Source organism: Anolis carolinensis, chromosome 3 (genome assembly GCF_035594765.1).
Source record: "Anolis carolinensis isolate JA03-04 chromosome 3, rAnoCar3.1.pri, whole genome shotgun sequence".
Taxonomy (NCBI): Eukaryota; Metazoa; Chordata; class Lepidosauria; order Squamata; family Dactyloidae; genus Anolis; species Anolis carolinensis.
In genome coordinates, this window is record NC_085843.1 from 138,093,570 (window position 1) to 138,106,158 (window position 12,589).

General features: G+C 43.9%; 1 protein-coding gene across 1 annotated transcript in view; it reads right to left on the reverse strand.

Moving 5' to 3' along the window:
- tgds (TDP-glucose 4,6-dehydratase) overlaps positions 1–12,391 on the reverse strand; it is a 30,874-nt gene extending 18,483 nt beyond the window's left edge. The window contains exons 1-2 of the mRNA XM_003218663.4: positions 12,232–12,391; positions 8,084–8,150 (exon numbers count right to left, since the gene is read on the reverse strand). Coding sequence (XP_003218711.1) covers positions 8,084–8,150; positions 12,232–12,308 — 144 coding nt within the window. The 5' untranslated portion in view covers positions 12,309–12,391. The remainder of the gene's footprint in view (positions 1–8,083; positions 8,151–12,231) is intronic.
- Between the last annotated feature and the right edge of the window lie 198 nt (positions 12,392–12,589).

Sequence of the window (12,589 nt, forward strand, 5' to 3'; positions counted from 1 at the left end):
TTGTCAAGCTTCATTGGACTCTAAGACTCTGTTATTTCCCCACACTATTGCTTGGCAAAGTGTGTGTTTCGGTCAAGTGGATTAAAACTTTGAACTCTAATATCATTTATTGGACAATACATTTTTGGACTATATTTGACCTCATTTGAAAGGTCTGCTTCTGAACTATATTCTTCACTTGTTTTTATTGATTTTATATATTTCTTTAATAAAGATATTAGATAGAGACTGGCCTCTGTGTAAGGTTATTGGTGCTCTGCTGCCAGGGTTCTGACAAATACTGATGTTCATGGATTTTGGGATTTACCTAGATTTGGATAAATATACCCTGCATTTGTCCCCCTCGATGGATTGTCACCTTGCCGTGGTGAGGGGGCTTGCGTGTTCCGATGAACCTGTGGGCACTGGAGTGATGCACTCCCAGGAGTGGCCGCAGGGGAGGTTTTTATTGATTTTATATATTTCTTTAATAAAGATATTAGATAGAGACTGGCCTCTGTGTAAGGTTATTGGTGCTCTGCTGCCAGGGTTCTGACAAATACTGATGTTCATGGATTTTGGGATTTACCTAGATTTGGATAAATATACCCTGCATTTGTCCCCCTCGATGGATTGTCACCTTGCCGTGGTGAGGGGGCTTGCGTGTTCCGATGAACCTGTGGGCACTGGAGTGATGCACTCCCAGGAGTGGCCGCAGGGGAGGTTCCAGACCAAGCACAATCCGAAGACCCAAAGACCTCAACGGCGGAGCAGGCGGAGGATAACATGGTACATGTTACAACGGCTGTGAAGGCGGAAGAAGGCTGCAACAGACTGAGAAGCCACTGTCGTTGTGTTAACCACACCACTGCTGGAACCTCACTCTGTGAAGACTGTGTGTTGACCGGCCGTGCACCGACCTCCACACATTAAAAAAAAATCACGCACAGGCGTCTTCCAACAAAAATAAAAACAAACCTACAAAAGTCCCATGGCGATCAGCGAGTGGCGACGGGGGCAGGACTGTGAAATCTGGAAGCCCCTAGTCACAGACTGGCACATGGGCGGTGGATATGGACTCAGTCGTTCTACCTCAAGGACCGAGGCAGTTGAGTAGTCCGGCAGCTGTATCCATGACTGAGCAGCCCTTTTTAGGATCCGCTCTGCTCACCCCACACGGGGAAGGGGCTAGAAAAGGTGCCCTAAACATAGTCTGCCTCTCCTACCCTGACTGGACTGCCGCGTCCAGAGGGGTCACCACTCTGCGGCCAAAAAAGAAAAATGAACTTTGGAACATGGAACGTACGGACATTGTTAGATAACACTGACAGCGAGCGCCCCGAACGCAGGACTGCTCTCATTGCAAGAGAGCTGGGACGCTTCAAGATCGACATAGCAGCCCTTCAGGAGACCCGGAGAGCAGGAGAGGGGCAGCTGAAGGAAGAAAAGGGAGGCTACACCTTCTTCTGGAAGGGACTACCTGAAGAAGAGCGAAGAAGAATACACGGAGTTGGCTTTGCTATCAGAAACGACCTGGTGAAGCACCTGACTGAAGCACCCACTGGCATCAACGAACGACTTTCAACCCTCCGAATTAACCTTGCCAAAAACCAACAGGCAACCATCATATGCGCCTATGCACCAACTCTAGATGCTGACGAAGACATCAAGGAAAAATTTTACTGTCAGCTGGATACCATCCTATCGGAGATACCTAAGGAGGACAAAATCATCCTCCTGGGGGACTTTAACGCAAGAGTCGGAAGGGACTCTGACCTGTGGCCAGGGATCATAGGAAAAGACGGGGTCGGAAACAGCAACTCGAATGGCATCTTGCTTCTCACCAAATGCGGAGAGCACAACCTTGTCATCACCAACACGCTCTTCCGCCAGAAAAACAAGCTCAAGACATCATGGAAGCACCCTCGGTCAAAGCATTGGCACCTCCTGGACTATGTTATCACACGTGCCAGAGACCGCCGCGATGTGCTTCTCACAAGAGCCATGACAGGTACTGATGACTGCTGGACAGACCACAGGCTAATCCGATCCACGATGGCTATCAAGATCGTCCCCAAACGCAGACTCCAAGGAAGGAAAACAAGGCGAAAAATGAACACCCAAGCCCTTCAGGTGCCCTCCAAACGAGCCCTTCTCCAAACAACACTCAAAGATCATCTACCCACAGAACACCCCGAAAATGTTGAGGAACATTGGAACAAACTGAAGACCTCCATCATCACAGCCTGCGAAGAAAGCATTGGATACCTAACTAAGAAACATCAAGACTGGTTTGATGATAACGACAAAGAGATCCAACAGCTGATTGATAACAAAAGGAAAGCCTTCCAAACATGGCAGAGAGACACCAACTGTGCTGCCAAGAAAAAGATCTATGCCAGTGCAAAAGCCGAGGTCCAAAGAAGGACCAGAGAACTCAAGAACATCTGGTGGACAAAGAAGGCTGAAGAAATCCAACACCTTGCAGATACCCATGACGCTCAGGGATTTTTCAAAGCCACAAAGATCATTTATGGACCAAGAAACCATGGCATACAGCCCCTACGCTCATCAGATGGAACCAAAATTCTGAAGGACAAAACATCAATTGCACTACGTTGGAAAGAGCACTACCAGAACCTGCTGAATCGCAGCTCCAATGTGGCCGAAGAGACCCTCTCACAAATCCCGCAACAACAAACCAGGGATGAGCTTGCAGCACTGCCTAGTTTGGAAGAAGTCAGCAATGCCATCAGCCAACAAAAAAACAACAAAGCTAGCGGACCTGATGGGATTCCCGCTGAAATCTTCAAAGAGGGTGGACCTGAGCTGATGCAACAACTCCACCAGCTTATTGAAAAGGTGTGGATGACCGAGAAAATCCCAGCAGACTTCAAGGATGCCACCATCATCACCCTTTTCAAGAAAGGGGACAGAACAGACTGCGGGAACTATCGTGGTATCTCCCTTCTAACCTCCGCCGGGAAAATCCTCGCAAGAATCCTTGCAAACCGCCTTCTCCCTGTCTCAGAAGACACCCTCCCAGAATCCCAGAATGGCTTCCGCCCCTCCAGAGGAACAGTGGACATGATCTTCACTGCTCGACAGCTCCAAGAAAAATGCAGGGAACAAAACCAACCTCTGTACATGGCATTCATTGACCTTGCAAAGGCATTCGACACAGTGAATCGCAGCGCTCTCTGGACCATCCTCCAAAAAATCGGGTGCCCTGACAAATTTGTGAACATCCTGCGGCTCCTCCATGATGACATGATGGCAACAGTCTTGGACAGCAACGGCTCCCAAAGTGACCCATTTAAGGTTGAATCAGGTGTCAAGCAGGGATGTGTTATTGCCCCCACCTTATTTTCCATCTTCATCGCTATGATACTTCACCTTGTTGATGGGAAGCTTCCCACCGGAGTGGAAATCATCTATCGGACAGATGGCAAGCTATTTAACCTCAGCAGACTGAGAGCCAAAACCAAGGTCACCACAACATCTGTTATAGAACTCCAATATGCTGATGACAACGTAGTCTGTGCGCGTTCAGAAGAAGACCTACAAGCCACTCTAAACACCTTCGCAGAAGCATACGAGAAGCTCGGCCTCTCACTGAACATCGAGAAAACCAAAGTGCTCTTCCAACAGGCACCAGCTAATCCCTCTGCAAAGCCAGGAATACAGCTTAACGGTGCAACATTAGAAAATGTTGACCATTTCCGCTACCTTGGTAGCCACCTCTCCACAAAAGTCAACATCGACACTGAAATACAACACCGCCTGAGCTCTGCGAGTGCAGCATTTTTCCGTATGAAGCAGAGAGTGTTCGATGACCGGGACATCCGTAGAGAGACCAAGGTGCTTGTTTATAAAGCCATTGTCCTCCCAACCCTGCTCTATGCCTGCGAAACGTGGACTGTGTACAGACGTCACACCAAACTCCTGGAGCGTTTCCATCAGCGTTGTCTCAGGAAAATCCTGCAAATCTCTTGGGAAGACAGGCGGACAAATGTCAGCGTGCTTGAGGAAGCAAAGACCACCAGCATTGAAGCGATGCTCTTACGCCATCAACTCCGTTGGACTGGCCACGTTGTCCGAATGCCCGATCACCGTCTCCCAAAGCAGCTCCTCTACTCTGAACTCAAGAATGGGAAACGGAATGTTGGAGGGCAGGAAAAGAGATTTAAAGATGGGCTCAAAGCCAACCTTAAAAACTGTGGCATAGACACTGAGAACTGGGAAGCCCTGGCCCTTGAGCGCTCTAATTGGAGGTCAGCTGTGACCAGCAGTGCTGCGGAGTTTGAAGAGGCACGAACGGAGGGCTTAAGGGAGAAACGTGCCAAGAGGAAGGAGCGTCAAGCTAACCCCGACCGGGACCGCCTTCCACCTGGAAACCGATGTCCTCACTGCGGGAGAATATGCGGGTCAAGAATCGGTCTCTTCAGTCACCTAAGAACACACGCCCAAGATACCAAGGTTGGAAGACCATCGTCCTCGAACGTCGAGGGATCGCCTAAGTAAGTAAGTAAAGTACCCTGCATTTGTATAATAGGGATAGTTAATGAGATGTCTTGGAGACAGGGCCAAAGTGTAGACATGAAATTCCGTGTATGTTTGTTTAGATAGACAGAAATGTGAGATATGGATAGTTATGGTTTAAATTTATAATAATAATACTCCTATATGTGACATTGTGCAATTATTATTATTATTATTATTATTATTATTATTATTATTATTATTTGAACTGTCAGTTTAACTGTTACTCCTGAGGATGTGTGGTTGGGTTATTATTACTGGATTATTTTTATTCTTATTATTATTATTGCTAATTGAGAGACCATGAAGGCCAGTCGTAGAGAAAAGGAGGGTGACTTTGTTTTTCCTGTCCTTTTTCCCTTGGTGCCTGGCCAATGGCCTTTTCAACCGGTAACATGGACTTCATCTCCCAGATTTCCTAGCCTTTGAACCATCCAGCGAGGGTTTCTGGGCGTTGGAGTCCGGAACGCCATCCATTGGTGTTGCTGGAAACCGCTTGGGTCTTCAACTCCCAGAATTCATAGCCATTGAAGAAGTTTGCAAGCGCTTTTGGGAGTTGGAGTCCAGAATGTTTTGCTGGCTGAGTCGGAGCACAGCCACGGAGGGTTGTTGTCCTCTGTCGCCATCCTGCTGCCTTGGGCTTCTGAGCGGCTGCCCTTTGCAGGAGGGAAAGGTGGGAAAAGGGTTTGGCTGGGCCTGCTGCCTGAGAAGGGAGGCGAGGCCTAGTCAGGCGCCCAAGCACCAGCCTCACGTAGGACGCCGTCCCAGGAAAGAGATGCCCTCCCGGGGGCGAGGAGGTAGCGGGGGAGGGCGGGTGTACATGGATGTGGTGTGTGTGTGTGTGTGTATGTGTGTCGGCTGTTGGGGAAGGGCAGAAATTGAGGGCTGGAGGTGCAGCAGGCGCCTGGAGCCTCCGCGGCCTTTCCGGCAGCAAAGTGTATGGGTCCGTGGGGGGTACCTGGAGGCCCGCAGAGAGTAGCCACCTTTCGGGTGGGCTGAGAAGGCAGGAAGATGAAGCAACAGGGTGAAGGGCGCGAGGGCGGTGGAGGTCGCGAGAAAGGGTGAGCGAGGTGTGTGTGTGCGCGCGCGGAAAGGGTTGGGAGGATTGTGGCGCATGCGTACATTGCCTGTTGCGGTTGTTGGAATTGTGATTGTGTTTTTAGTATAATTGTGTTGTATCTTACTAGAGGCGGGGATGATGGATTGCGTTGCGAATTTTAGAGTTTGGGAGGTTTGGGGTTTTGTTGTTTTGTGAGTCGCCGTGATTCCAAAAGACTTTTATATATATAGATTAATGGCTATGCAATGAAAAGTTTCCATTAGAATCAATAAGTATAAATATCAGACACATAAGTAAATCAGATGATCCTCCAATTAGTTCAAATTCAATTGCCACTGCTTTTTTCCCTAATGACAAGCAGAGTGTTTCATAATCGTGGAGGGATTCAACCCCTAGTCTCCTAGAATTTCATTCCAACATTCAAACTACTAGAGCAGGCCTCTTCAACCTGTGGCATTCCAGGTGTTTTGGACTTAAGCTCTTAGAATGCCTGACCATTGAACAAGATGACTAGGGCTTGGGGTTTTGTTTTTGTTTTTAGCAAATCATGAAGAAGTCTAAAACACAAAATAATGTAAATTCTATTACTCATCTTATATTTTTATATAGACTTAATTAAATCAAATTTCTCTTTTAGCTACAAAGTTTCAAGTCTAAAAAACTCCTGAAAATGACCCTTAATTGGTAATTTAGTGGTTACAAAAGAATGATACAATGCCTGCTGGAAACACTTGAAAACTGTGTCAATACACTTTGACAGAAATCTGGCTCCATCGATAAACTTCAGTGGACACTCAAGAGTGCAAGTCCAGTTGAGAGCAATAACTACTAAGGCACTCACAACTAAAGTTTCATCTGCCAAAACATAGAAACACTGTGATGCAGTGTATCTTTTAACAATTTTTTGACTCTCTTGTCACCATTCATTCTTCATTCATTCTGTATTTGAGGACTAGTATACTGGGCATTCATAGCTGCAATTTCAAGATAACTTTTTAAGTCAGTGTCTTCTGATCTGGCACGAGATCTCAACAAGGCCCTGAAATTATCATCATTGTGCAAAGGTTCTTCACAGGTAATAGGTCCTGAATCATTGCTCCCTCTTAAAGCCAGTTCTTGTCGACCACAAAGGACAATATTTTCCATAATTGGCAGAAGTTAATTTTTGTCTTCTTCTATTTTATGAAATACAAGGTCTAACAATGGCAGAGCTTTTTGCCTTTGCTCCTGTTACATGGTTTCTTTGGCAGGGCTCAGATTAGATTAATCAGTGGCAGACACCTCATTTTTCACGGTTTCCTCAGTTTTCACCTGCAATCCAGGTGTACATGTTCTGAGGTCTTCATCAGTACTAGCTGCTGCAACAGTTCTCAACCTGCTACTTTCTTGGTCTGCCATGAACTCAAAAATGTTCAGTTCCTCTGATAGACGTTTACGCATCTTCTGGACTCAGGCGATTGAAAGGAAACACTGACAGCAATTAACAGCCTCAGAACAGCAACTCAAGATAGCAGACAATTGCACAGTAAGACAGCTGTGTTTGCAATGATCAGCTACTGCTTTCATGCCTTCCTTTTATACCCCACTGGGAGGAGCAAGAAGGCGGACGTAAGTCAGAGCTCTGAAAGGGGGGGGGGGAAGAGAGCAAGACAGCAGTGACGTGGCTACTTTCAGGTGTTTTTTATAATATTTCAAAAATATTGAGGATAATTACATGGGGTAAAAACAAATTATACTACATAATATCTATAACTATGTTCAAATTTCACACAAAAAAGTTGATTAAACATATTTTCACTTGAATATATAAATTGGAATAAATCAAAATTAAGATCAATGGCCCACACATATATTTTTAGAAACTCCATAAAAATACCTTTAATCTGGGGCCTAGTTATTCAAAAAATATTTGATAGCTCAAACTTGTAAAACTTAAATCATCATACTTGTTATATACCTGGAAACATTGTAAATTGTATTTAAACTTAGGTTTTTCTTATGGAGTTTAACCTGGGGAGTCCGATTCTGATGTCAGTGTTGGTGGATTACATTGTCTTCATGGCCAAAATATTGATTAAACATCTGCAACGTCAAAACGTGGTCACTTCCACTAAGTCGGCTCTTGCTGCTATTGCAATGTAAATTGGGAGAAAGGTAGGTAATGATAGTGTGAACAAATTACCAAAATGTGGTTGAGGTAGTGCTTGCAGTTCTAGAGGAATTCTAATTTTTGTTTGTCATAGACTTAGCATGGGGATTTGTTTATTCATAAGTAAACTAGGTTTTTTTATCTGAAATTTTTCAGGGAGGAGGTTAAACCTGTAAACCACCACCACCTCCACCCCCCTTGGCTACCAGCCTGGCAGCAGATTGAGGAGGCCTACACTAGAGCACGAAGCATGAAGGACCATTTCAATTACTTGCATCCTGAAACACAACTGTATATTTAACAGCCAATGCATAGATATCAAGGCTTAATTTAATGTGAACAAATCAATTTACCTTATCAAGATTGATGATCATATAGTTTGGATACTTTTCGACAAGAGAAACCACCACATGAGATGCACTGCAGGTATTAAAAGAAAGACAAACACATTAATATTGTTTCAAATAGTTTCAAAGATTTCAGCAGTATCACCTAACAAGGTTCACATACATGAGTACTCTGCTGTTCCCACATTTTTCGAAGTTTTGATCACATCACCATTACTGCTTTTTCCAAGGGTACAGCTACACTGTAGTTTAATAGCCCTTTAACTGCCATGGCCCTATGCTTTGGAATACTGAATTTATAGTTTGGGGAGGCACCTGTGCTCTTTGGAAGAGAAGGCTAAAGACGCTGTGAAACTGTAACTCCCATGATCCCATAGCATTCAGTCATAGCAGTTAATGTGATGTCAAACTACATTCATTCTACAGTGTAGATGCACCCTACAACGAGTACTTGCAGAACATACCACAGAAGAGTCCTACAGCAAGAGCAGGTGTTATGACTATTCAGGCAAAACAAAGCAACATGTTGCAATGGGCTGGGGAGAAATCATTCACAAGTGTTTTGGGAAAAGTTTAGGGTGAAGAATCAATGCAGCTTGACAGCACTTTAACTATCATGGCTGAATGCTATGGAATTATAGGAACTGTAGTTTTGCAAGATCTACAGCCCTCTCTGCCAAAGAGTGCTGGTGCCACAACAAACTGCAGCCCCCATTTGTTGTGGCACCCTGAAATTATGGCACAATTTAGCACAACAAGGATGTAAATGTTCCATGAAGGAAATGGAGGGGGATATGCTGGATTTATTTTATATGGCTGGAGTTACACTTAAAAATGTACCTGTTCCGACCTATATACAAATTCAACTGAAGAACAAACCTGTAAAACCTATCTTATTTGTAACTAACAGACTGCCTGTATCTCATAATTAAATGCTGTGTCCGTTATGGGGTTCAAAAACTTCTTCTTGACCAACTTTACAATGAAACAGCACAGTCACAAGTGTCCATGAACATACTTATGGGCAGTCAAGAATGCTTAGTTTCTGGGGTTACTTTTTAATGCCCTAAAGCAGTGGTTCCCAACAGTTGGTTAAACTGACTGGGTCTTCTGGAAGTTTGACGTTCAAAACACCTGGGGGTCCAAAGGTTGGGAACTACTGCCCTAAAGGCACCAGGTCCTCTTTGGTCTTTAAAGCTAGGCAGGACCAGCCCTCATGAAAGCTTGGATGGAAGACCATTGATGTTGCCGGCTCTATTTCTGAGGGCCCTTCCGCACGGCCAAATAACCCAGAATATCAAGACAGAAAATCCCACAATATCTCTTATGAACTGGGTTACCTGAGTCCACACTGCCATATATTCCAGTTCAAAGCAGAAAATGTGGGATTTTATTCAGCTGTGTGGAAGGGGCCTGAGGGAGGAGCTGGCAAAACCACGTCTGGGTACTCCTTATCTAAGAAAATCCCATGATATGGGTGGGGTCGCTCCGAGTCATAGGCACGTGAAGGCGCGTGCACACACAGAGGCGCCTTTGAGACCTAAACCTGTCAGTGGCCGCAAAGTACAAAAGGACAACAAAAGGAACAGGGGGATGGCTGAATATCAATCATTAAATCCAACATCCTACCAAAAATGATGTACCTTTTCCAAAACTTACCAATTATTAGAAATCAGAAACTATTCAAAGATTAGAATAAGGACATATCTAAATTTGTGTGGAACAACAAAAAACCAAGAATTAATTTTACAAATATGACAGATGAAAGAAAAAACGGGGGTCTTGGCCTACCAAATTTAGCCCTTTATTTTGACACCTGTGGATTAGACTGGGTAAGGGATTGGATAAATTTAAATAATAAGAAAATATTGACCTTGGAAGGTCATGATTTGAGGGCCGGCTGGCACGCGTACCTCTGGTACAATAGGAAAACAGTGGGGGAAAAAATTCGGCAACCACTTTATCCGGTCGGCATTATTAATATGGGATAGATATAAACAAAGACTTTATAGTAAAACCCCACTCTGGGTCTCCCCTCTGGAGACACACCAAAGGAGAGAGCTTGGTTGGAATAAATGGCCCACGTATAGGGAAATATTGAAGAGAGAAGGAAATGAATTAAGGATTAAAACATTAGAGGAATAAAAAAAAATATGAAAACATGACTTTGCTCCAATATTACCAACTAAAAGAATATTATAACAAAGATAGGGCAAATTGATTTGAAGATAAAATATCATTGTGGGATGAAATGCTCCCTAAACAAAAGAAGACCATAGCAAGTATTTACAAAATTATATTAAGATGGAAGAATCAATAACTGAAGAGGAATCAATTAAACAATGTATGATAAAATGGGCAAGGGATATAGAAAGAACAATTACACTAGACGAATGGGAAATGATTTGGAAAAAAAAGTTAAATTATACATACGCCTATGACCTAAAAGAAAATTGGTTAAAGATGCTTTACCAATGGCATATGACACGGAAGAAAATAACAAAATTTGCAAAGGACAAGAATATCAAATGCTGGAAGTGTGGGAAAAGTGATGGCCCAATCTACTTGTCCGAACGTATCTCCTCCTATGAGCCAGGAAGATCCCTAAGGTCATCTGGAGAGGCCCTGCTCTCGGTCCCGCCTGCCTCACAGGCACGGCTGGTGGGGACGAGGGACAGGGCCTTCTCAGTGGTGGCTCCCCGGCTGTGGAACACCCTCCCCAGAGAAATACGGCAAGCCCCAACCCTTTTGAGTTTTAGGAAAGCCCTGAAAACATGGCTATGTGCCCAGGCTTTTGAAGATTAAACGATAATGACGACCCGGACTGATTTACGGCTACAGCACGAGGATTTTGGAGGAATGGATTTTAATCATATGTTTTTATATTTTTTATATTGTTTTAATTGTTTCATTGGTTTTTTATAGCTGTTTTAATTATGTATAGGCATCGAATTGTTGCCAATTTTGTACGCCGCCCTGAGTCCCTTCGGGTGAGAAGGGCGGGATATAAATGTTGGAAATAAATAAATAAATAAATAAAAATAAAAATATTTACATATGTGGTGGTCCTGTGAAAAAATAAAACCCTATTGGAGAGAGATTGGTTTATTCTGTGTTCTTGATAGTAGAAAGGTTAATTGGTCCATATTCATTACAGTAGAGTCTCACTTATCCAAGCCTCACTTATCCAAGCCTCTGGATAATCCAAGCCATTTTTGTAGTCAATGTTTTCAATATATCATGATATTTTGGTGCTAAATTCATAAATACAGTAATTGCAACATAACATTACTGCGTATTGAACTACTTTTTCTGTCAAATTTGTTGTATAACATGAAGTTTTGGTGCTTAATTTGTAAAATCATAACCTAATTTGATGTTTAATAGGCTTTTCCTTAATCCCTCCTTATTACCCAAAATATTCGCTTATCCAAGCTTCTGCCGGCCCGTTTAGCTTGGATAAGTGAGACTCTACTGTACATGACAAGTATCAGAAGATTCTAAAAATAAAAATTCCTTCAGTCCCAGAATACTTCCTATTGGGGATGTCTAACATACAATGGGGAAAGAACTTAGATAAAATATTTACATATTTAACAACTGCAGTCAGAATAGTGCTTGCCAGACTATGGAAACAAAAAGCAATACCAAATAAAGAGGATTGGATAAAGAAAATATGTGATATAATGAATATGGACCAATTAATCTTTCTACTATCAAGAACACAGAATAAACCAAAGACGATGACAGACTGGACGCCGGTAAAGGATTGGATGAAGAACGAAAAAATTAAAGTATTGATATAACGCTCATTAACAGACTGAGACAAGTCAACTATTGAAGACAAAAACAGTAAAGACGGAAAACAATAGATGAAAACATCATCTGATAAGACACCATTATAGAGAAGAAGGGAAGTCAAGAAAGAAAAGACTCTCCACCCCACCTCGCCCCTTTTTTCCCATTTTTCTTTCTCCTTTACTTTCCATTTCTGCTTTCTGCAAACCTTTCCCTTCCCTTCCCCCCCAATCCACTAAGGTGGTTTTTCTTTTTAACTATTTATGTATGTAACACTCAATAAAAAAATTTTTAAAAGGAACAGGCGGAGGGCTTGTGGGGGCCTTCTTCTTCCTCCTCGGCCTCGGGAAACTTACATGAAGCCGGCGCCGCCTGTCACCAGGACCCGCTTGGCGAAGAGCGCACTCCCGCCACCACTTTGCCCCGCAGACATTCTTCCAGACAGCTGGAGGGGGCCCGCCCACCTTCACACGTCACTTCCGTTCTCGCCGCTGACTCCGCCTCATCCGCTTAGCCCCCCCCCCCCCCCCCCCCCGCGAGTCTTTTTATGGCTGCTTCAGATCTGGGTTGCTGTGAGTCTTCCGGGCTCTATGACCATGTTCCAGAAGCATTCTCTCCTGACGTTTCGCTCACATCTATGGCAGGCATCCTCAGAGGTTGTATGATCTGTTGGAAACTAGGCAAGTGCGGTTTATATATCTGGAAGGTCCAGAT